Here is a 25,874-nt window from a genome sequence, read left to right on the forward strand (position 1 = left end):
TGTGTGTGTGTGTGTGTGTGTGTGTGTGTTATTGGCTCGTGTTCAGCAGTCACATCCGCATCCCATCCCCATCCAACACTGCAGTGCCCACTGAGCCTGAGCCTGAGTCTGATTGCTGGCAGGGTGAGGCTGAACGCTCACATGGGAGCCAGTGAGGAGTCCCTGTTGCAGAGAGGAGGGGGTGAGGGAACGGGGATCCTACCTCTAAGAAAAGACAGAGAGAGTGTGTGTGAGAGAGAGAGAGGGATGCTCTGGGCCAACGAGCAATCGACCAGAATTGCCCTGCAGCTCCATCAAGGAGCCAAAGTGAGGCTGTGCTGGCAAACGCTGACATGCGGACTGGCAGCTCTGTTTAAGCTTCTTGCAGCCAAGTCCAGAGATGAACAATATACAGTGTCCAGTCAGTGATACCAGCTACTGACTGCAGCTGCTCATCAACAAAGTTGGGTTTGGAATCCGTTCAGTGTTGAATTTTTTGGGTGAAAATAACCAAATGCTGTCTATTTAAGCTTCCACTAAAAAAAAAAACGGCCAAAGGAAGAAATGAATAAACTGTGCAAACAGGCTTTAGAGAATACACTGGAAAAGGGAAATTGAATCTGAGGTATTCATGATAGCCTGAAGATGTTTATATCTTACATTCAAAACTCTTGGACACAAGGACGTGTGAACTTACACTGTTCAAAACTAACTGTAGTAAAGCTGAAAATAAAACCTAAACCAACTAAAAGATCTTTAAAAGACTAAGAACTGAGATCATACTCTTACTACAGTTCTCCTTCAAGTTTATAAATGGCATGAAAGCCATAGAAGGTGAAGGGCTCAGTGACTTTTGACTGGTTTGCTTGTTTGCCAGCGCAAATGTAATAACTACAGCTTTCTGTACGGCTGTGGTTTCAACCAAAAGAAACAACTGCAAAAAGAAAAAATAGAAAAACATGTCACCAATGCCTCGCAGCTCACGACATCTTGCCTCTTGCCCACTGTGACGTGTGGACGCCATGATAATACACTGGACTGACAAGAAACAGCCAGTGCCAGTTATGTCATGCGCTGGCTTATCGTGGTGCTACCTCACGACAGCAGACTTAGCCGGAGAAGTTGAGGTATTTTAAGAGCAGCGAGGAGAAAGAGGTGACACAGGATTAGGCAGCAGAGCGACTTAGCATTTGACACCCTATCAGGAGAGCGGAGAGTCGGGTCGGCTGATGGCGCAGCGATCTGAGGCCGACATATACAGTGTATAGTCACAGTACGTGGGTTTTCCCTGTCTGTGCAACAACAAGTGGACGAGTCGAGGCCGGCCGGGCGGGCGCTGCCAGATTCAAAGATTGAATTCCGGTGGAGCTCAATGCGTAACACATGACTCCACCATTAACTGGCGCTGGGGTGTCCCATTGCCTGTGTGGCTCCGTGGGTAATAGTGACAATGTGATACTTTATTGACCCCCTTTTGTTTGCTCCTCTGCACAGGGATCGCTGCTGCTACAGAGCTGCAGGCACGCCGACTTCCTAAATGACGCTGCTTCGGCTGGATTTTGCATTCAAGGCCTTGAACCGGTGTCCCTGAAGTTCAAGGACAGGCTGAGAATGCACCCTCACCCTGCTATATGAGACGTGTTGTTGTCCACACTTTTATTTTTGGTCCATTTGACCTCCACTTAAGAAAAATAATGAATGTTGTGTTTTGCTTCTAGCCTATTTAGGGTCCAGTCTGTTAGCTGTGGGTGTCTCATCCATTGCACAGTTTTGATGACCTGCAGTACCGGCGGTGTCACACGGTCGTCGGCATACTTGATGGCACTTCGCTCTGCATTGACTTAGATTTATCTCATCTCGCGGTCACAAATAGGTCATGCAGAAATAGTAGGTAAGGACACAAGTCCAGGCAGCACCTCGGCCTCAGCTGTCGTAGAAATATGTCACACATCTAGAAATGGAGACGAGGAAACGGGGAGTCCTATACGTGAAACAGTTGCCGTGTTCAGCAGATAAACTGGGTGGAGTTCGATTTAAAGTACATAATGTACATCTGAGTTAAATTCAACCAGACTGAGTATAGCTTTACATGGTCGCTCACTCACTGAAGTTTCATTACTGCTACATGAGAGCTGATCCCACATATGGATGCAGCTCTGTCTGACCAACATGGTGTGTTTCAAAATCCACAGAATAAGTTAAGGTTAATTCAAGTGCAAAATGTTGAAGTGTTGCATTCAAGGAGATGCTACTGCAGCTGAGGGAGCTGCAAATCAGTTTTACCTTTATTGACCCTCAGCTAGTCAATCACAATTAAGATGTTGCCTTTAAATGGCTGATGCACACACACACTAGATAACATCTTTAAATAATTTGTGAGTGGTGCATGTGTCTCAGAGTCTACTCTGTCTTTGATAATTCCATTTATATATTCAAAATAAATATAAATATAGAATAAATGATGCAAAGTTAAAGAAAAAACTGTGCATCCATGACCTAACTGATGAAATATTATGATGAATTTATCCTAGTTAAAAAGGTTAAATGAACAATTACCAAAACAAAATGGTGGTGTTCATACTCCCTATAGAACAACATCCCTGATGTGCACTTCAGCGCTGGCTGCAGGGTCCCTGGAGATAAAGAGACTTACAGCAAAGCAGATTTGGCGTTGAGGATTACAGGTTTACTCCCTAAGGCTTTCCTTAGGTTACTGGTGTGGCTAACATGGGGTCAGGAGTAACTCTTATCATGTCTTCTACTGTATAACAAACCACTTCAGCTCTTGGTGGATTGTCTCTTGGTGTAACTGATAATAATGGAGCAGAGCAGACCAGATGGGGCCATTGTGAGGATATGGAAAAAGGAAAAAGAAATGCATAAAGTGAAAAGGCATCTTTCATACACAGAGAGGGAAAGAGGCAAAAAGAGAAAGAGAGGGAGTCTCGTGTTGGCTCATCAATAATGCATGCTTCATTCAGAATCAATTAGTCCTTAGCACACAAAACACATTTTGCATAATGAAGAGTCTGGCATCGTCGCTGGTTCAGCGGCAACACTACGGCTGACCAAAAAAAACCCAGCTAATTATAGACCTGCAGAACCCAGTCATAACATGAAAGACTGGGGAGCACGGTACACGGGGCTGCAGACCAAGTCGGATAAGATAGCGCCATAGATGGCAGCCGTGGTGCAGCTCTCTCTGGTACCGTCTATATTTTGATTATTAGATTAGTAGAACTGGAGAAGAACTGCTGAACATCACACAGTTCACTCAAACTGTTTCATCAGAGATCTAAGTTGGAGGAACAGCAGCTCTGTGGGATTTAAACTGTGATCTATTGATTCACCTGCAGAACCTGGTCCTGGTCCAACAAAAAGACCGAGCTGCTTCTTGTGAAACGGCCGGACAAGGACCAGGACCTTCTGCTGCCCTTTGTATCACTGACACCAGGCTCAGGAGATCCACCTGACAGTGGATTACATCTCCATGTCACTATGATGTCAGAACAACCGGTGTAGGATCAACATAAAACACCTGCTAGACCCCAGATGTGTCTACTGGGGAAAACATCCTACATCCTACAACACCTTGAGGGCCAAGGGACAAAATCTTTGTTATCTTCATCTCATCCCACCGTACTCCAGACTCGTCTAGCTCACTGTATCCTCACCATCTCTCAGTCTCCTGACAAGCAGGAAATAGCAGGTAAAGCTGGGCCAAGTGACGCCCCCAAGGAAGTGTTCTCTACTCAGTACTTAAGACTGCACCTCCACTTGTTCATTTCCTGAAGTCTCATAGGTAGCCTACATTTGCATATTTGTTGGAAAGAAGTAATGAAGAACTTTAAATCTCCAGCTTCAGTGAGGAACACAGCAGCAAGTACAACCTACAAATTGCTGGAGTAATGACTTGCATGAATTAGTGATAATTTCATAAAATACTATCAGAAATTCTGCATTAACATCACAGTAGATGAGCTGAGACACATCAGACTGATCCACCATCCCAAGGTTGAGACAGATAGATGGATAAATACTTTATTTATCCCTGAGGGGGAGAGTCATGAACATCAAACATCAAACTCAGCCTAAAAAAAAAAGGATCTGACTGCATGGTATCCAAGAGACTGTTTCCTTCTAGTAGTAGGCATATTGATGTGTACTATAACACTGTGCCAACAAGTCAGATCTATATGTTTCCTCTACTTGACTTGACAAAATGTGCAAATACAAAAAAAATCTGCTGAACAAACACGGCCCAGGGTGTCTGTTGTCTTAAGACTGTATGTTAGCCAGCTGTTGGCTGTAGTGACACATTCTGTAGAGAGTGAGACAGAGGATATTGTTATAGAAAAAACACTTTGCACTGGATGCTGGAGGATTCATTCACAGTCACTATTCAGAATTAAACTGAAATCAAAACAGAATAAATTTTTGATCGCATGTAAATAAACCTACAATGAAACTACAGGGAACCTTGGGCAGCAAATACAATAGTGTTGAGACAATGACTCGACTACATAAAGTGACAAAATTAATTGGAAACAACTGTTAGCAGCTTCTCTATTGTTTAACATGTTGTTCATGTGAACTGTATTCTTTAGGTAGCGCTCTATTGTTCATATAAAAACTTGCAAATTCATTGTTTAATCGTCCTTAAACTTGTGAGGGACCAAAATGACAAGTCACCATGAACTATGAGGCCATTTTAAAACCCTCTGGTATGTGTGTCTGTGTTTGTGTGCACATGGGAAATGAATTAAAACTATGGGTCATTTAAAACATCTGTTTGTCTAAACTTGGCATGTTTGACTTACTTTTCCACACAATGCATGTTACTGACTCATAATTTTTGAGGTTGGTGGTGGTGCGTTCGAGTCGCTTTCTGTTTCTGCTCGCGCTCTCCCTGCTTTTCTTAACTTGCTCCGACAGTTCGGGGATCAGAAGACTCCCCCTCCTCCACGCGAATGTGTCTGCAAGTATCAAGCTCGCCATATAGCCGAGTGTTATGATAAACACACTCAACCCTCCAGAGTCACAGCGGAGTGCGGAGCAGAGCCGAGCTGCGCTTTCAGACTGCTCTTTAAATAGAGTTCACCCCTCCATTTTTCAGCCCAACTCCGTGGAGCAGACGAAGCCCGGGCCAATAACCAGCTGAAGGCGCAATATCACTAATAACCCTCCGCTATTACCCAGAAGAGAAGCCATGGAGGATATGTACAAGAATTAAAATAAGCCGTTAGTCATCCTTCTCTCTCTTCGCACAGATATCCAGCAACTCTCCTTTTGTTCCTCAAAGCAGCATCTCTCACTTTTTTTTTTTTTTTTTTACCTCTACCTGTATTTGCATGTATTTGCCTTAACAAGTGTGTATTTCTGTGTGTGCCAAGGATCTGAACCAGATTTAGGAGTCAAGTGCAAATATGAAAATAATTACCAAAATCTTCAGTACTTGAAGGAGCTAATCCTCTCAGCCATTTCTATCCCCGCCTTGGACTTACCTACAAAGGCCCCATAATGCTATGTATACCCACAATACCTAAATCTCCTTATGCACTAACCTAGCGGTGATAAAGACAAACTGTGGTCTAACACTGACTGCTGATGAGACCATGAGAAAGATCAATCGTCACCTTTAGCTAATGGCTCAATACTTGGACTGTTCCCCAATATGGGAATTCATCTTGGTGGTGTCACCAGGGATGAGACACACACCGACTAAATGCTGTGACACAAAAAGGTCCCAAGTGCAACAATTAGTGCAGGTCATCACTTCAAGCTGCAACTGACGCTTCTCTGACTCCTTGATTATCCAGTTCATTAAATCACTCATAAAAACTTAAAGGTCTTGTCATCAAAATGCTCTGAAGTGTAAAATATAACCGACCAAGCTTGAATCATCAATATATTATCGTTCCAGCACCAGGACAACAACAACACTGCTGCTTTCAGGATCTATGCGCTTGTGATGAATGTTGTTGCACCAGCAGCTTCAACAGCAGCATCGGTGGTTAATTGCAAGATGTCGAAGGCCGCAGGCACGATGATGTATTTTCTGCTGTTATTTTTTCATTATCTTTTTACACCAAAATGTCGTTACATCGACGTTCTGGAAGAGAGTGAGTATTTGGTGGTTAGTTAATGACAGGCATTGAGGTTTGGCAAACTTCTCCCCTCTGGCCCGAGTCATCCATTCAACCAGCATTAGCCTATTACATTAATGCTTCATACTTTAATATGATGGATCGCTTCCTGCTGGGTAGGGCACTGCAGGCGCAGGCTATCAGCAGATGAAGCCCCACATTGTCGGGTCCACTGCCACCACTGACAGCGTGCAAAATGCACTTTTAGGTATTAATTATATGCAGCACATTTGATGCTTTGAATGCTGAAGAGGCAGGAATAGAGAGCGACTTTTTTTTTGGCGATTTAAATCAACTGGAAAACGTCAGTCGTAGATTCTGCTTCTCGCCAACGGGCAGTGTGTGTGTGTGTTGTGTTGTGATGTAGCTTTGTATATACACCCCCACCTCCTCCTGCATCAGCACCAGTGTCTGGAAATTCATTTAACCAGTCACGACTGCATCTACACATCCCTTTTGACCTCTCTAACTTTGCAGCACTCCTGCAGAGTCTCCCATTGGTTTCACTGCCCATTCTAAACAATAACATGTCATTCAGTTGTTATGACATCTGAATGTTTCTTTAAACTTATCTATTCACTGCTCACGGAAGCTGACATACCAGATAAACAGATATTTACTGATAAAACTAGACTACAGTTTGAGTTTGGCTCTGGTACAAGCAGAAGGACTGCAGCAGCAACAGCAATGTAAGGGCCAGTAAGGAGAGTAAATCCACACTGGGTGGGCTGGTTGTTGTAAGTGCAGTGTGGATCACATAGTGTTGATCATCTCTGCTGCTGCTGCTGCTGGTTCACTGTGGCTTTTATCTCTTTTACATTAGCTACGGCTCGATCCGTATGTGGGTGGCGCTTGATTGCTAGGCAGCATATGGTCCCCTTACCACCAGATCATTCCACTACATGCTTAAGTAACGGTGCATCCCTGCCCCCAACCTCCCCCTGAAGCGGAGAAGAATACATTTTGACGGGCCATAAGTTGGCACGCTGTCTGTAGGACATGCATGCCCCGAGTTTCTACCCTCTGGGCTAGAGAGCTGATACGGCTGCAGGGCAAATGTAACACAGTTCTTCTGAGTATATTGAGCTTTACATTCCTCCAGAGAAGTCAAAAAGCTATTGTGTATGTTTTTTTCATGCTCAGTCATGAAGCAAATGATAACGCTTTTAATGCCTGGCTCTCCTGTGTTGGGTTCATGTTTTCCTTTGTTTGCATTTGCATATTTTATGCACCATTATATGCAGAACATAGCCTCAGGAACAGTAACCTTGAATTACAATGCACGCATACTCCCTGATATATATATGTTGTGTGGTTAGTCAACCAGGGGCTTGTTCCAAGAGGCTGGTTTACCATGTTATTTTACTTTTTCAGAACTGATCATCAGTGTTTCTGATTCAGTAATGACAGATATCAGTAAACCTGTTCCTGCTTAAAACAGAAGCCAGGTGAGTTCACAGACTGCAGCATCAATCCTAAGACTGCAAATTCAAAGTATACACATTGGTACAAGTGTTGCACACAAAGATACAAAACATGCAGAGCTTTAAAGTGGTTGTTGGAAACAACATTTTATCTCCAATAAACCCTAACCAATACTGGCTCCTTGAGGTTAATGACTACATTAGTATTTGAAGTTGAAAAAGATCCAATAAAGATTTCACTTATTGCTACTTATGACCAGGATATATACTGTCACTTGGATCTAATGTTGACATGGTTTCAACACGCCCTCAGGAAAAAAAAAATATTGGTAACATAACATTACTTGTTATTAGCCACCGTGATACCACTGCAATGATCTCAGCTAATCAAACTGATTTATAGATCCACCTCTGACATGAAAACAAATCAATACTCAATATACTATGTCATGTCAACACTTGATTCTACCACCGAGAAACAGGTTTGAGCATCCAAAACCTATAAATCCCAAAGCAAATACAGAGATTAGTCGAGACATGACTAAGCAACGACAGTTCGACCTCAAACCAACTTGAACAAGGAGTAAAAAAAATTAGGCAACTGTAGCTTCCTACAAAAAAACAAATACAAGGTGACGCCCACTTCGGCGCTATGAAAACATCTATAACTGATCAGCAAATGAGTTTAAGATATATTATTGGATGGAAATAGATGAAGGGTAGGGTAGGGCAGTGGATAGTGAGGATACAGGGGAGGGGTTACATTTGGGCACAGGACCCTATAAATCCTCAGTGCGCCCATGCCAACTGGTTCCTGTCAACAGTAACAGTTGAATATGGATTTAGCCCTGGACACTGCTGAGTGAAGTCCACTCCTAGATGAAAAGCCTTATAGTTACTAGGCAACTCATCTCATATAGCCTGTAGTAGCCTATATAAATATATATGTGTAGTCGACTACTAGGCAATTAATTAGCACAGCGCACAAGCCAATCGCGTGCCCTGTTATGGCAGCTTCCTCAAGAACCGCTGTAAAAAGAGAAACAAATGCAGCTTCGGCCCTTTTCATTGGCGCTTATGAGCTCCAATGAAACAATGTTGCAACTATCAACACAGCGCCATGATGCATAGAAAACACACACACACAGATACATTTACGTTTCACGTTATTAAAACAAGGAGCAAAAATGTGAGTGCATGGAGCGAAGAGTGTTACATTTTCCTGCTCACTGTGTAGCTATGTAATAATAATATGCCACACCGAGCTAGTGGGCCCGATACGCGTGTATTTTTGTCACGTAAAACTAATTTGCACAGGCCTCCTCGGTGCTGGTGCTAATAAGAAGAGTGTGTAGATATACTCGGCTCTGCCCCGAGAAGAAGGGATAAGAAGGAAATATCTGGGCCACGGGCTTTAGGCTACTGACAGGCAGCCCCCGGGGTTATTGCTACAGAGAGCGCGACGGGGGAGTCAAAGAAAAAAGAAAGAGAAAAAAAGTGGGTGAGAAAAGCATTTCCTTCTCTGCGCTGTCGACTGTAAACTCTGAAGTAAAAAAAAAAAAAGAAAAGAAAAAAAAAAGCGCTCGGTGCGTAAAAACAACAACCTGTCAAAACGCCACATTCTTCGACACAGTGTAGCGCAGGCCTGCCCACTTTGGTTGTGTTTACCAGTCGGCGGAGATATGAGCAGAGTACAAATGTGTTTATATATGTGTGTTAAGAGTAGTAGCAGCTTACCATCTTGCAGGTCGGATGATGAAATCCAGGCGATGTGAACGGAACAGAGGTATAGGTTAGAGCAAAGACAGGAGAGGAGGGGAGGGAGAGGAGAGAGTCGATAGGCCGCCGAGCTGTGGCGAGATATACAACAACAACAGAACAAGAAGTAGAAGAAAAAAAAAAGAAAAACACTGTGGCTGTGCTGCTGCTGCTGCTGTGTGAGGTCTCGGCCTGGCTTTCCACTCAGCTTCAGGCTCTCTTCTCCGTCTCTCTCTCTCCTTTACAGAGGTTTTCACTGCAGTAGCAAAGGGAGGGAGAGGAGAGCCGCTGGGAGGGGACAGTAAAAGCGGAGGAGGAGGAGGAGGAGACTCGGCTTGTCAAGCAGGCGGTGGCGGAGGGGAGGGGACAAGGAAGCGAAGGGGGAGGTGCACTTACTCTACTGTACATCCGGGAACTCCAGACAGGGGTGTATTTATTTATTTATACTTTCACCTCCTGGAGCAAGTTTTGTGCTTGTGTTTCGCCCCCTACTGGCAGCACGGATGTACTGCATTCCCTAGTAGCTACACACGACATACATTCATTAAAAAAAAAACATATAGAGATAAAATATGCACATGTCAGAAATATGGAAATAAATAAAACAACATTGCACCATATGTGTATACAGGTGCATGTCAATAAATTATAATATCATGGAAAAGTTTATTTATGTCAGTAATTTAGTTCAAAAAGTGAAACTAATAGCTACATTATGTAGATCCATTACACTCAGAATGAAACATTTCATGTCTTCAGTTATTACATTTCTTTTAATTGTAATGATTATGGCATACATTTAATGAAGACCCTAAAATTCAGTATCTCAAAATTTTGAATATTACAAAAGACCAATTAAGAAAAGCATCTTTAATATGGAAATATTGGCCTTCTGAAAAATATGTCCATGTATATGCACTCAATACTTGGTTGGGGGCTATTTGACTTGAACTACTGCTGGAAATGGACTTTCATATTCTAATTTAGTGAGATGGCCCTGTACATATTTTTACTACGGCGGGCTACTGCATTGCACTAATTTCAAATTCAACTCTCTGCATTCAACATCCTAATAGCAGAAGGAACAAATGACTGGTCTTCCTAAGAGGCTGCATATATTGCTGTCCTGATGGCATTAATGCAAATTCTTTGACAAGAACATCTTCATGATTAATGATGCATTTTGCCTTTTCGAGGACACATTTCTCCCAGTTCAATTCTGCCATTTGCATTCCAATCATTTTGGAGCAGATACAATCCCCCCCCCCCCTCTCTCCATACACGTAGCATACTTGTCTGCTGCTCACTCAGACCCTCAATGTACACAACTGGCAGATGGACTTCATTTCAGGTAATCCCTGCAGCACTAAGTCGGTTCATCAATAGCACAGACTTCGCCTCGTGGACGGGCACTAAATCCAGGCTGAGTGTTGTAAGCCATAGTCAGATTTTAAGTGGCTTTAGAGGTAGGCCTACACCAGAGCTGGGCTGAAAAAGAAAATGTAAACAATCGTACATTTCCTAAAGAAAATGTTTGGACTTGAGCAGAAACCACTTTTCTATCTACATGTTTTATTAAAACTTTTATTGACCAGTGTTGTGCACGATAAAAGATTTGTTTTCTCAGGTTGAGATGGCAAAAGAATCAGGTGTACTTTCATGTAACAAGATCTTCATATTTAAAGTGATAAAAGTTATTAAATTAAACTTTATTTAACCAAAGTGCGTCTGTGGAAACAACCATGCTTTGTCCATGTGTCATTTTTTTTTAACAGCCTCTGTACAAGAGCGGAAAAAACTAACCTTGTCCCTGTGTGGTGTTCCCACCAGAGAGTGTGTGAGTCATGTCAGCCAGCAGCTATAGTACTAGCAATAATAGTAAATACAGTAGCAGTACTATGCTGGATCATTAAGGACAGTGGAAAAAGACTTTCCCCCTTTATTAACCATAATGCTGCTAATAATAATAATTTCCAGTTTTCATCATGACTATCCCTGTGGTAAAGAAAAACCTATATTTGCAGGCCAGTTAATGAGGAATCAATCGTGCAGATGATTGATTCCTTCACTCCTGCTTACTAATGATTTTGTAGCCAATACATCAGCACCAAAGAGCAGGTTGATGAGCATCATAATGTTCAGTTTCACTCAGATGTTTGTTTTTTGTTAAGTTTAGGGTTAATTACGGTGTTTTCAGTGGACAATCGACCAATATAACCATTCTCTTTGTGATTTCCTCCCCTTGTCACATGTATTTCTGTTGTGTGTGTTGAAATCTCACATATACTATACAAAAAAGACATCTATATAGGTAAAAAAAATATATAACATAACATGATTCATTTCATCAGTGCTTGTGTTTTTGAAATAAAAGGTATGTAGTTTTGAATAAATGCACACAAATGAGCGAATATATTTGCCACACAAAAATATTTTCCATTTTACTAATTACATTATAAACAAAGAACACTTTCACAAAAAGGTAAGAATGATATGTAAATCTCACCACTATATTGCACCTTTTAATTGTTTTGTTGGTCTGATTTCTTGCATAGATCAATTCAAAACTTCAATATTTTATAGTCATTTTTAGCAAAATATAGGTAATGAAAACATTTCAAGAGCTTCACTGTACAAAAAATACTAGTTTTTGAAATATCATTTACCAAAAGAAATGTTGATGTTTTTTGCCCAGGTCTGCCATTAACCATTTATGTTTAAGTATTTGAAATACAATACTCATCTTCAATAATCACAAATATTCATGGCTAGGTCCTTTGGAAGAGGTAGAGAAAACAAACACATTATACAAACAAGGGGCACAACTTCATCCAAATACAAAACTCCTACTTTCAACACTGCATCATACTGTACAAAAAACATTGGTTCCACAAAATAATCCACAAACACACAGCTACACAAAGAGCCTCATTCAGAAACACCACACGCCCCTTTTTTTTTTAACAATGCAGGGACAGGCAGTGGTATAAGTTCACTTGTATGTGACAATGAGACTTTGGGATGATTTCAGGGTGTAGAGATGCTGACACAGAGGAGGAGCACTGCAGCGTCACTGAAAAGAGATATGGGCTTATATTATCTGCTTGTTTTGGGGGTAACAGTAGCTGTCAGAGGCGCTGACATGTACACTTTTAAGAGCCTATAAAATATTTAATCAGGGCACCAGCGCAAAGTGCACAATTTGACTTTAGTTAAGGTCCAAATCTCTTGTTTTTTGTTATAAAGTACGAAAAAGAGAAATTGTTCCGTCTTCAAGCTTGTAGTCTCTCTCAGCCTGTATCGCCATATATCTCATTTTGTTTTTAACGATCTTGCCCTGCTCTGTTTGTCAAATACAGCCCACAGTTTAAACATCAGACACTGCAGACGTCACGACAGAGTTCACATATGAGGACAAATGGGGAGAAACTCAGCTTGGGGCCAGTTACATCAAAATGTCACTTAATTCAAGGACTTGTGACTGGAAGGTAATAACATTTTGGTAAATGTTAACACTTTGCTTTCAACTGACATCTAGAAATGTTGAAGAACTCTGTAGACATAACGTCATAATACATTAACACAAATAACCACACCTCTACAAGCACCGATTGTAACACACACACAGGCACACGTGCACTCACACACATACAGTACTGAACCTATACATATAGGTGAACACATTCGAGGGTTACCAGATACCACAACTGAACTACACATTGTTAAAAAAAATGTTTCAAAACATGATTTAACTGTTCAATATATAGTTAAAACCAATTTTAAAGTAGGTTATTGAAAGTGCTACATGTGCCGTTTTAACCTCAATAAATAAATACCATATTAATCTTTACAGATTTGTGTAATAACAGAAAAGACTGGCAATGACAGCAGGTTTTATATGAGCTACTGTTAGATCAGATTTTTCCAAACACAAGAAGTTAAAATTTTCTGATATTTGAAGGAAAGATTGAAAAAATAATGAAGCCACAGAGAGAAAAAAAAACTCTTAAGGGGAGCAGAGTGACAGGAGATGAGAGGAGAGACAAATACAAACATCCTTTTAGCAACAGGAAACCTTTATCTCCGTTTCATTGTGATGCACTGTCAATGAGATGTGTCACACCTTGTGTTTTTTGTTGTTGTTGCAGATTACACACTGAATCCTCCGTCACACAAACAACTCCTTGTTGACCCACATGAGCGTGCGCGTGTCGTTGGGTTTGCATTCATACTCGATGCTGTTGAAGCTGTTCCCCCACTGGCAGTGGTCCCTCTTGTTGTAGTTGTAGTACTTCACCTGCCACACCGTCTCAAACATCCCAGCCTCTGTGAACTGAAATGAAAAAAGCACATGAAAACATGATTTTATGAGCTGAGGATGAAACATACAGAGTGGACAGATGGGAATATATACACACACACTCATAAGAAACTCATTTACACACAGAGACACACTTATCATGCATGTGTAAAATCGTGCGGAGGTGAAGTGAAGAGGAAGCACTGGACAGATGGATACATGGAAACAAGCAGGCACACATACACACACACCATATGATCCCAGAGGCCTGAAAGTGTGTGAACTGGACAGATGGGCAGCATAAACATGGACACAAACCACATGAAATTAACTTTGCAAGAATTTTTCCAACACTGTTTGAAGCTGTGATTATGCTCGCTTTTTTTTTTCTTTCCTTAGAAGATATTTGAATATTTACATAAGATGTAGCCTAACAGCTGCTTCCTCCAAATGTCTGTGTGGTGGAGAAAAGCTGGTAAGATTTGCCCTCTGAGCACTCTGAACTAATTTTGTGAATGAAGTTTGTTGAATGTTGGTGGTACAACTCCAGCACTTGTGTTATGTGCATGAGTGCCACATCATAGTTTTTGCAGACCTTGTCAGAACAACAGTATTTTTCCACAATGACCAGTCCACTGCTAATTAACATACTTGATATATGGCTAAGTACCTGATCTCTACCCATAACATCAGTAATCTGTTTTGATTTTGCAAATGTATTAAAAGCAAAAGGAAACTTATCTCATTCATACTCCTCAAATGTCAATATTTTCTGGTTTTCTTTGTTTACTGTATGACAGTAGGATTAAATATATTTAGACTGTAGGTCACACAAGATATTTTAAGACGTCAATACAGGAAATTGTTGTGTTAATCAATGATGAAAATGAGTTTAGTTTAATTTTAAATTGAGTAATGTTGATCAGCTTTGACACCAGACTGCTCACTATATCTGTCAACATTATATCACTGTAGCTATAATAATCCTACTCCAGATTGTAACCATGGAAACACCTGTAACTATCAGGATACACTGTGGATAATAAAAAAAATATATACCTGTATGTTGATTTGAACCGGTTGCCTCTCTCCACTCTTGGTGTGCGTCACGCCCTCTGTGTCGTACTGGCCAGAATACACCACTGACTGTGGGTCTTTGGACTGCTGCTCCAGGGGGAAGGTCACCCCACCCACACTCATCGACCTGCACAGGTGCACAGCACAGGGGGTTTAAAGGGTTTATCATGGTAGCTCAGTTTTTTTTTGAAGTGAGGAGGAGAGAGGTCCCATCTCAAAATAATACACCACCAGTTCAAGACAATATAAAGTAAAAATTTACAATGTATCAGCTGATCAGAAAAAAAAGTTAGTTTATCTAGAACTAACCAACTCACTCAGTATTCCTCCACACAGGTAGGCTTTGCTTCCTATCAGCTGTTTGGTGTCATAACTGCGGTTTGTTCTAGATAAACTAACTTTTCCCGACCAACTGATGCATTGCAAATTTTTACCTTATATCGTAGGCTATCTTGAATTGGTGTATTATTTTGAGACAGGACTTCTGTAAGCGGCGAAAATACACTGGTTAATCGTCCCCCATTCACAACAGTTGTTGCTTGTGTCTCGGTAGGGGGGGAGCAGAGACCTTTCTACTGCAGATATTATAGCTAGGACTTAGTGGCCATTTGTACCTCATACAACCCCACTTAAAAAAAAACTGAACTATCCCTTTAACAAACAGGTAAACACGGAAGTGAAACACCTGCAGTTCCTCCTACGGTCACTTGAGGCTAGCTCGACTTACATCCACTACGGTAGGCTACTTAAGTTTCGGACTCCCCCATGTTGTATCTATCTTTAAAGCTGAAAAAAAACACACTGTAGTCTCAGCAAAGATACTCTATACCTGGTATATGTATTTACGGTGGTTACATTTTGATTTAAAGGTTACAAATTGGGCATAATAGAGGGCGTGGCTGCGTGGGCGTTGACGCAATGAGCTCACGGCTAACTAACTGCTGGATGTTGCAGGCCGCGGCTAAGTCGCACTTTTTCGCGGGGGAATATTTTAAAGCAAACATTGGACAAATAACACAACTTGCTGAGTGGCCAACTGGCTAAGAAAACTTTGAGGAAGGCTGCTCCTGTTTTCTCAGGTGAGTACGCTTGTTTTATCTAGTTTCGGTTTAGTTTAGGTTGCTAGTAATTATGATGTGTTCGTGACAACTCGGAATCTCCCAGATGAAAACACCGATTTCCGACTTCAGAGCGGCAGCATTATCCTGGAAGTGTTGTAATTGAATAACCTAATAGTTATAATTTCACCTAGGCTACTTGGAAGGCCATTGAAATAATAAAATGCTCTGACAGACAACATGTTGATAAACCATCTGGTGTACAGCTGTTTTGACATGAGCATGCCCCCAAATTGAGTTCAATGTCTCTCTCCAATGCATCATGGCACGTGTGACCTATTTTTGCTCACCAGGACATGTTTCACTCAATGATGTTTAGATGGACAACACTAATCCGAGTTGGACATTATTCCGTAATATTGTACTGTAGATAGCCTACATCACAACGAGGCGGTTGCACAAAGCCAAAACGCTCCTCTGAGTCCTAATAATCTCTGTGTCGGATTTGACTTGTGGCCAATTGGGGTTTATGCTGCCTTCATGTGCTCGTCGTAAAATCCCACTTCCGAGCGTTACACTAGGAGTGGGACATTATAAATGGCGCAAGAATAATTTGTAGGCGATTATTTATTTACACAGTAGCCTGGAAAGAAATGTTGAAGCTCTGTCTTACCATCATGTTTCACTATTTCATGTAGGCCAGGGGTAAGGATATGCGAAGTCCATATTTACTACGGTACATGAACGCAGCCTTAAAATCTGCGCTTTCCTATTCCTCAGCAGACCCGCTAAGGTCAACGCCATCAATGCATGCGAGGAAAGATCCTTATGCTTTCGCCATATAGTCTATGTTAACCGTGAAATGAAGTAATAGCCTAATACAAAACCACTATTTGCAATAAAGAAAAAAAATGCAAGAAAACTACACTTACAGTTCCGTAAAGCAGACAAAGGATAGTGCATTACACTTTGAAGATAAAATAAATACATTTTATGCAAATACCAAAAGATAAATTAACGACATTATGATCCAGAGTTTTTTTCCCCGAATGATCATAATACAGATTATAATTAACATGAATAATGAGCAATGCCATATTCATACAAATCTCTATTGTTTGAAAGCCTCTTGTCTTGTCTTCCCATATGGATCATAACGCCCCTCCAAGTGATTTTTTGGATATCTTTTCAAAAGGAAGTTGTGGTTATTTTGTGACCAGGCCATAATACTTATTTAATCGAATAAATGGGTTTAGCCTACTATGTTTTTAAAAAAAAAAATCAATTTCCTTGGATTATTACAGTAATCCACGTCTGAAAAAAAATCAAAGAGCTACCTACGTGGCCTCGACCGCTCCTGGTTTGATGACCACCTCGATCTTGTACTTGGAGCCGGTCAGCAGCTTGATGGTGCGCGTCTGTCCGAACCGCGCTCCGTCGGACTTGAAGTACACCGCGCTGTTGTTGGGAAGCATCTTCAAGGAAATCCCAATTTTGACGACCTGGGGAACGTCGGCCATGTTTCCATATATAGCTAGTACAGGCTCCTTCCTATATGTCCAGGATAACGAGGTGTGTTACCGTAGCAGCCTACTAACAGGTCTCAGGTGTGGATCCGTTCAGGCAGAAGCGGACATCCCATGAGGAGAAGCCCGAAGCAGAGCGCACCGCACAGGGAATTGCGCAGCGCCGCGCTCCGTAATCCCGTCCATCCTGCAGGCCTAATCCCAACCAACCAATGCTCTCTCTCATCTCTCTCCCTCTCTCTCTCAACCTGAAATCTGTCACTCCCTCTCTCTCGCTCCTACTCACCCCCACCTTCCCTTCCCCTTTCACGCGTCCTTTTCCTCGTTGCCTTTCCTTTGCCCCCCCACTTTTCTATTCCTTATTTAAGATACATTATAAAACATGCAGGTCGCTGTTTGGTGTAAGGGAATTCTGCTAATTAGGAGTCTCTGTGGATTACTTTACCTAATCCCTTGAGGGGTCAGATATATGATGAGGTGACAATAAGGGCAGACCCAATAATTAGCCCATGAACACAACCCACAATTAGATAACAGTGTAAAAGTAAAGAAAAACATAAATAACAGACCAACAGGTGATTAGGATATGTAATTACATAACAGGCTATAGGGAATTAAATTAGCAGCCACTAAAGGTCAATACATGTCAATAGCTAGAATAATTGAAACAGCAAAATGGCTGTCGGCCAAATCAACACAGTCTATATCCTTATCATGTAGGTTTGTAATAACACCGCTTACATATCTAAGAAAGAAATGTAGGCTATTGATTCATTTTAAACCAGTTGCTGTGGATTTAAATTCCCAATATGCTTTACCAGTGTGATTCCAATATGTTACCACTAGAGGCCAGGCGTTGATAACAACAGGGAAACGGCCCATTAAGGCACCTTGTTCAAAACAATGCTCAGGTTATATTCAATCGAGTTGGACTGATGTGCTGGCATTTCTAAAAAGGGGGAACTACACGATGTCAAAATTATATTCAAATGCTTTTCTGCAAAAACAAAACAACAACTCTTATTTCAGGGCTGAATTAGAATAAAAAAGGAATAATTGACATGTTTCACTAAGTTTTCGGCTTCATTATGATGATTTTAAAGGACTGAATTGATTTTAACAATGTCATTATTAAGGCCATTAAGAGATGGAGATCAAACTTCCACATTCACCCCAAACCACTGTACTTTAATGGACATGAATAACTGTTACATCTGTAAATTGGCCGCTGTTTGGAAGTAACAGGTTGGAAAAGAAGTGGCCACAAAAAATAGAAAGTGGGGGTCCATGTGTCACGTGGTCGGTCAGTAGAGAGAGGAGAGTGACGCAGCTGTTAACATCATGATCACACAATGTGATCGGTTCCGGCCGGAGATAGTTGGAGCAAAACCACCCTCACCGCCTCTGCTGAACCGTGAAGTCTGGTTCTATTATGTATATGGACCAATCACAAAGTAATAATCAATCAAAATTTACACTTTGGTAAATGCAATATAGGCTAATGAGATTGAGGCAGCACTGTGAAAGCACTTACAAACTTTATCTTCCCTTTATCTAAAGTGTGATTTCATTCACAGAAGATGAGGCTGTTTGTGTGTGTGGAGGTGATTAATGAGGCGTGTTCGCCTGGATATTGCCTGTAATTAATCGGCCAAAACGATCATCATCACACTGGCTGGTTCGGGTCTTCGGGCAATTTCCTCCCCCTGCGTAAAACCTGCGTCATCCGTGCATTTGTGTCTTTTTCACGTGTCTTCACTTAACATTTCACTGATTCTTGAGACTTCGGCAAAAACATGTCCCACTAAGAGTAGTGACAATATCTATGAAAATTAATCACATTTTCTGATTTAGAATACTGAAGGTTGATCATCTGATAATGTTTTGCACAAATATAACACATTTTTCCTATTTTTGTTGATATTTGTATTAATTATTTGATTATATACAAGGCCAGTACCCACAAAAGCACATGTCCTCTGACAAGTTCATCTCATTTCAATTTAATATTAAACTGTGAAAAAGTTATTTAAAATGCATAATATATATGTGAGATGAACAAGCAAATTTTAAAAAGCATTTAAAACTAAAATCAATGGATTTTCAAAAATATTTACTTAAAGTTTGTGGCTGCCAAAAATGCGTCCCAGGTTTTTGTCAACACAGTCAGATTTTTATGAATAAGCTTTTAAATCAGGCAACTACATGGTCAGCTGTATTCCTGAGGACCCCTTTCCACTCTGCTACATCCACTAAATGACATAACATCACACAGGCTCCTATAAGTTTGCTATTTTTCCAATAATCTTCACATATTTATTGATATTGCTAGTGTCACAAACATGACGTGTCAACACTGTCTCTTTCGTATATGGAAAATTCTTCTAGATTATTACACAGATGTAAGCAGTCTAAGAGTGAATCAGAGCTAGCTAGCAACAGAGAGAAAACAAAATGGCTCCTGTTTAGAGTTCATGCGTTTTATCTAAAAAACTGTGTTTTTGTCAACACTGTCAGACGTCAACACTGTCAGATTCTCTGTCTGACTGTGGTGACACATATATGACAGTGTTGACAAAAATATCCAAATCATCCACAATGGAGGCTTAAATATAATAATGAAGCCTAATAATTAATGTTTACAATAAACAGTATTAATAGTAATTTGATGTGTAATAATTCTTTATCCTCTTTATTAACAATATACATAATTTTTCTTCTACACTTAGGCCATGTTTCACATATTCACATTGGTCACATTTCATAATATAATTAAAATGTTTATTTTATTTAATTTAATTGAATGTACTTACAATTAAATATAGAATTGAATACACTTGGTGATTTACTGATGAAAATGTTGCATGCATTTTAAGGAAGTATGGTGAGGCCCGGAGCCCAGATGACAGATATTTTGCATAAAAACACACCCACAAATGACGTCAGGATTGAAGCTGAACCAACTAGTGGTACCAAGCAGTAACAGCATGAGGCAGTAGATTTTAAAGATATGGGCTGTTTTATTTAGCAATGTTACCTGTCGCAATGATGCGACCTTGGTGTCTATAGGGTGAAGCCACTGTCACCACTGTCAGACTCCGTCACCACTGTCAGACTCCGTCACCACTGTCAGATTAAAGTTTTTTTTTTGTTGTGAAATAGTATGTTTTCAACCTGTTATTCCAAAGCAGGTGATGTACTAAAGGAACCTTTTTCTTTAAATCCAAAAATGTGTTCATTTGTGTTCAAAACGGTCATTTCCTATATTTAATTCAAATAATAAGACTCACATGATGTCAGAGTTTTCAAAGTGCACACGTAAAACAGCATAAAAAGTGATTAAAAGAGAATATAAAACATTTAGCAACAATATTGTGTACTTAAGGTAAAGGCATATTCTATAAACTGTTCTAAATCTATATCAGACCAAATAAATAGCAATAATTCCCTTTTTCTTGTGTCTGACTGTGTTGACAAAAATTAAGTAATGGCCTGAAAAACACACATTTTATGAAAAAATTACAAAGTCAGGAGGTTGCACCGAATCATTAGTTGATTGCTGAGAATTTGTTCTATAAACATATAAGTATAGATTTCTTAATGTTTGATCTTTTTTATTTTCAAAAATAAAACCTGTTTTATCCAAATTCTCAAGAATCAGTGATTTATTATTCATATCGCAGGTCCCACGTCGTCACAGAAAGTCCGGTATAGCTTTGGTGGTGACAGTGCTGCTGTCTTCTCACTCTCTTCTCTGCCCCGATGCGTAAAAACTGAACCGTGCATGGTTTTGGAGCCAGCAGCGCGCCGCGGCACATTGATTTAACAGAAAGAAACAAGGCGGCGAGTGAATTGGGGAAGAGGGAGCGTGTGGTGTGGGAGGGTGGGAGAGCCCTCCCACCGCCAAATGTCTGGATGGATCCCCACTCCTTCATAACCCAACTCTTCTCCAGCCTTGCGCAGATGGCCAAAGTGTCCAAAGCAGACTGTGAATCAGCGATGACAGGGATGAGCGCAAGATTAGACATTTAACTCTTCATACACTGTGCTCTTTTTTTTTTTTTTTTAGTTAACTTGCTCAGTGAAAAGTTAAAGTAGCCAAACAACCCACTTGGCTGTAATAGCTACATGTTGTGAATGTCCGCCGGTCTCCCAGCGCTCTCCACGCCTGCGCTGGTGATGCCATGCCGAGAAGCCACACAGGCGAAGAGAGCAGCGGCGGCGGCGGCGGCACCGGGCTCTGGCTGAAGACCTCCACGGGACGCCGGGCGCAGGACTACGCACTGAAAGATGTGGAGTCTGGGGGGAGGACGATGATGATGAATAACGCCGCGGTGCGAGTAAGTGACGGTCTGCTGTCTCCCGCCACGGCAGGTGCGGTGGGAGCGGAGAGGAAGCAGGGCGCCCGGCTCAGCCTGCTGGGGAAGCCGCTCACCTACAGCGCCCAGAGCGGCCGCAGGAACGCGCGCTACCGTCGCCTCCAGAATTACCTCTACAACGTGTTGGAGAGACCGAGGGAATGGGCGTTCATCTACCACGCATTTGTGTGAGTACTTTGCACTTTTTTTCCCTTTAAAAAAAAAAAAAAGTATTACAAAGTAGAAATTTACACAACAACAGCCACTTGAAACCTGTTTTATGTTCATCTGAAGAGCCGAAAGATGAATCATTATGTTCTGATGATAATGAGCAGCTGGTGTCATGGTGCACACATGCACACGCACAAGTCATGGTGTCAAACTGAAGTTGCATAGGGATGCTGTTTCTCCTGATGGCTCTAACAAACAAACATATACCCGTCCATCTTCCTTCATCCGCCATGCTTATAAACAAACATAAAACTCACTTAGAAACAACACTTTCTGACACGCATCTATTTGCTTTTTGTAATCTACATCAAGGATGTTCTCATAATCACCTGTTTTCTTTCACCTCATGACGCTGGATGTCAGGATTGGATTCCTTTTGTATCTGATCACCTGTTGCTCCATCTCTAGTTTGCACTGAACCTGATAGAGCTTAGCTGTTCAAAACAGGATGCATGTGTGTGGTGTGTCTGATGGTATGTGAAGCTATTTTGAAACTTCCAGAGTTGCAGCTAATTGCAGAAACTGTACGCAGAGTAAAAAATCCATCACCACTGTATTATAGGTTCAAGTTAGGCTTTTTACGTAACACTGGAAGCTCCAACAGATTTTGGGCTCTTAGGGGAAGGTCAACAAGCTGTCAAGTGAAAAGGGTGAATGCAATATTAACTGCTACTCACTTGCAGGATCTTGAGTCTTTCATCACTGGTTTGGTGAGAGACTGGATCCAGGGAAAGTCCTGGAGGGATTTTTTTTCAAAGCTGACAAGTTTCAGTTCTTAAATTCAGAACAGCTCTCCGTTGACCACAGCTTGGGGTTTTGCTGGTGCAAAATAGCTCTATGGCCAAAATGTCCAATTTTTACTTCTCTCTTTGACGAAAAAAACGAAAGACCAGCCAGCTTCCTTTGTTTTCATGCACTTTGAATGAACCAATTTGAAGATTATTGCTAACATCCAGCCTGAGCTCTCCTGCCTTGTGTCTGTGTTAAACTAATGGGATTTGTCATTCCACTACATGTTGCTGTGTGTGTCCCACGGCTGCTTGTCAACATGACACACTCTTAATGCTCTCCGTTCATCCACAACAGTTGTTCCCTTTAGAGATGGTTGGTTGGTCACTGATATAGATATAGTTTTTTTTTTGTGTGTGTGTGTGTGCGTTTATACTCTTTGCTGTGCTGCACTTTCTGTCAATCAAACTGTGTAGGCGGGGCCGTGACTTGAAGAAGTTTGGGTTTTTCTAAGTGGCGCTCTTGTCTGCGTTTGTTCTGCTCTCGTAAGTAGTCGGCCTTTTTTCTGTTTATTTGAAACACTTGGCATTTAAAACGTCATCGTATCCTGTGCTGCTGAGGATATTTCAGAGGAAGAAGATGTCATTATTATTACACATGGAAGTCGGTGTCGCACAGACGAGGAAGCTCTGCATCGAAATAGCTGCGGCAATCCTTTTTTTTTTCTTTCTCCCAACATATCCATCTGCGCATATACGGCACATATAGCCCACTACATACACATAAGCAGGAATCTATTGGTATGTATCTCTTTTGTACATATGCACCAGCCAGGCCACCAACCACAGCATGGTCGGAGTGATGAAACGCCACATCCCGTCTCATTCCAACAGTTGGAAAGAAGAAGCGCTGTGAGAAGGAGGAAACGGAGCTGTCAGAGGAGGGGCCGCCGAGCCGGATGTTGACGTTTTATTTGCTCAGGCGGGACAGCTGAGGTCGCAAGGGGTTAAGTTGTTACATCTGCTCACGACCACAGCCTCCCACACTTCATGGTAGTTTGCATCAGCAGCAAGTATGAAACGATACGAAAGTGTCACTTCAACTAATAGTGTTCAGAGAGATCAGGAAAACTAATCTCACTTAGAGGACTAATTGACACAGAGCTGAGTTTGTCTTGCGCGCTTTGATGCACACAGTCGTTTTAAATGATGTGCATGCGTCTACTGTGAACAAAACATCATTAAAGTGTAGCTTAAAGCAGAAGTAAGTGGTCCGGTCGTTTTCGCTAATGCTGCGTTCCAGGCAGGCTTTTGAAATCGTAAATTACAGCTTCAAGTCACAACTTACGACTTTGTAGCGTTCCAGGCAACCCACTCGTGTTTTTCCGACCTGTTTTACCGGTGAAAGTCACTGTAACGGCCACTCGTAACTTCCGACCGGTGAACTCGTACCAGATCGAACTGGTACCACTTCACGGTCGGAAAAATACGAGTTTCCTTGAACGCACCATAACAGTCCTCGTCCCTACGTCGCCACATTCACGGCGTTCCTTGGCTGCACACACAGCCCTGCATGCCGTTCTCTCTCCTCATTGGATAAAAACTGTAGGATACGATAAATGTTTTCTCTTCGGCTCAGAGCAGAGCAGAGTGACTGACAGACCCATGTTTCAGTCCAAACACTCTATGTAAGTGATTGCTGTCTGAAGATATAACTATTTAAGACTTATATTAACACAAATATATCACTTACTTCTGCTTTAATGTACTTTATTTTACAGTGTATAGTATAATTAATATATTAACATACTGTTTTTGAATATGCTTGCACAGTATGCAAAAACACCCCATTAGTTTTGTGGATACTGCGATTGTAATGAGTCCCAATTTTAGTAGCAACTTTAATTTTCAGAACATTTTGAGAAAAAGAAAAATGATCATGATGATTATTTTAATTATTTGTTCAGTTCTTTTTTTTTTTTAATAGTAGCTGTGCCGTTCTCTATTTTAGATGTTAGTGATACCCCAGATCCAGTTTCACTAATAATAAATGCAACACCAAAATAATATCTCAAATTTAACTCTTAGCCAGCAGTGAAGACAGAGAGAGAGGTTTGTTTCCTCGGTCTTGTTGGACTTAACTTCAATATCAGTTGAACAAGTCACGTTAAACAACAAGCTTTTCTCCTTTACAATGACGACCCCATGGCAGCAAGAGATGTAACAGACACTTATATTGTTGATGCTGTCTCTGCTTGGACTTGATTTGGTGATTCATAGTTAATGGAAGTGCTCTTATATGAGCATAACAGGATAATATGTTCTTTACATGTTAGGTATAGTCAACATACAGTCAGTTGTTCATTGCACTACATTTTGTCTCTTTGCGTCTGCAGATTTCTCACCAGATTCATTGAATATTAACGACTTTCTTTAACACAGCTGCAGCTCTCATGGTCATTTGTTCTATCCAGATTGCAAATGGGTTGGTGAACTGGCACAAAGGTTATATGCAAACTTCATGGGAGGAATCACCATTGATGACGCTCTCTGTTTCACCTCTGTTCTGATTTTTATTGTGAAACTCTGACAGGAAGTTGTGATTCATTTTTTCTGCTCTTCTGACATTTTATTTGTTTATCTGCACGGCCCTCTTTTCTTCACACACAATGCTGTTTACAAATAACATCACAACCAATCACGCTTTTGTAATAACTTACATGGAGTACTGGCTTTGACAGCGCTGTAATATATTATTTATGTGGTGTATGGCAGTGTTTTAATCAAGCAGTTCAGTTGTTAACCCTGCCTCAGGATGTTCTTCCTGCAGGAAGCCATCCTGCCTGTGGGTGAACTGTAGTTTCACAGTCTTGGACAGCAGCTGCATGGTGCTGCTAGTTCTTGTTCTGCCCAAGTGAGGAGAAGACTGTATTTACACAGTGAAATGATCTGGTTGGCTGGTGCAGTAACTGTTCTAGTGATCATCACACCTCTGCAAACTTTATATTCTGTATTGGAGCTACTTCAGAACATATTCCATCAGTGGCTATGTCTCATCAGTCACAGTGGTACTTGTTAATGCTCAGTGTCAGGGAGTGGTTAATGCACAGACACGGCATACACACACACACACACACACACATGTATGTGCAGAAGATTTACAGACACTTACAAATGTGGACACATGAACTTCTACACCAGCAGCACTTGCACATGTATTACCTGACTGCACGCACACACAAACACCCCTGTACATACACAAGTGTGTGTAGAATAACATTTCTCTGAC

At 41.2% G+C, this 25,874-nt stretch overlaps 3 protein-coding genes across 8 annotated transcripts in view; 1 reads left to right on the forward strand and 2 right to left on the reverse strand.

Annotated features, from left to right (window-relative positions):
• ppp3r1a (protein phosphatase 3, regulatory subunit B, alpha a) overlaps positions 1–9,533 on the reverse strand; it is a 30,064-nt gene extending 20,531 nt beyond the window's left edge. Inside the window, exon 1 of the mRNA XM_085799461.1 lies at positions 9,287–9,533. Within this exon, the coding sequence (XP_085655587.1) occupies positions 9,287–9,289 (3 nt within the window). The 5' untranslated portion in view covers positions 9,290–9,533. The remainder of the gene's footprint in view (positions 1–9,286) is intronic.
• A 3,084-nt stretch (positions 9,534–12,617) lies between these two features.
• On the reverse strand, positions 12,618–17,509 carry cnrip1b (cannabinoid receptor interacting protein 1b). The gene is made up of 3 exons (XM_085798987.1): positions 17,084–17,509; positions 14,667–14,811; positions 12,618–13,640 (listed from the first exon to the last, which is right to left on the reverse strand). The coding sequence occupies exons 1-3, from the start codon at positions 17,260–17,262 to the stop codon at positions 13,476–13,478; spliced, it is 489 nt and encodes a 162-aa protein (XP_085655113.1). The 5' UTR covers positions 17,263–17,509; the 3' UTR covers positions 12,618–13,475.
• Positions 17,510–20,971: 3,462 nt separating this feature from the next.
• The window catches only part of kcnq5a (potassium voltage-gated channel, KQT-like subfamily, member 5a), a 105,343-nt gene continuing 100,440 nt past the window's right edge, over positions 20,972–25,874 (forward strand). For 5 of the 6 annotated variants that reach the window (XM_085799463.1, XM_085799467.1, XM_085799466.1 and 2 more), the window contains exon 1: positions 20,972–21,814. In XM_085799463.1, coding sequence (XP_085655589.1) covers positions 21,453–21,814 — 362 coding nt within the window. In that variant the 5' untranslated portion in view covers positions 20,972–21,452. The remainder of the gene's footprint in view (positions 21,815–25,874) is intronic. The other variant, XM_085799469.1, reaches the window with a different exon arrangement.

The sequence above is a fragment of the Trachurus japonicus genome, chromosome 15 (assembly GCF_045865225.1).
Source record: "Trachurus japonicus isolate A0001 chromosome 15, Traja_1.0".
In the NCBI taxonomy this organism is placed as follows: domain Eukaryota; kingdom Metazoa; phylum Chordata; class Actinopteri; order Carangiformes; family Carangidae; genus Trachurus; species Trachurus japonicus.

What these genes read in the sequence shown, in the direction of transcription:
- cnrip1b (XM_085798987.1), bottom strand. Translation starts at nt 17,262, where the DNA reads ATGGCCGACGTTCCCCAGGTCGTCAAAATTGGGATTTCCTTGAAGATG. An exon ending in CCAGGAGCGGTCGAGGCCAC is followed by an intron (nt 14,812 to 17,083) that starts GTAGGTAGCTCT and finishes GCACCTGTGCAG; the next exon opens with GTCGATGAGTGTGGGTGGGG. An exon ending in CGGTTCAAATCAACATACAG is followed by an intron (nt 13,641 to 14,666) that starts GTATATATTTTT and finishes TTTTCATTTCAG; the next exon opens with TTCACAGAGGCTGGGATGTT.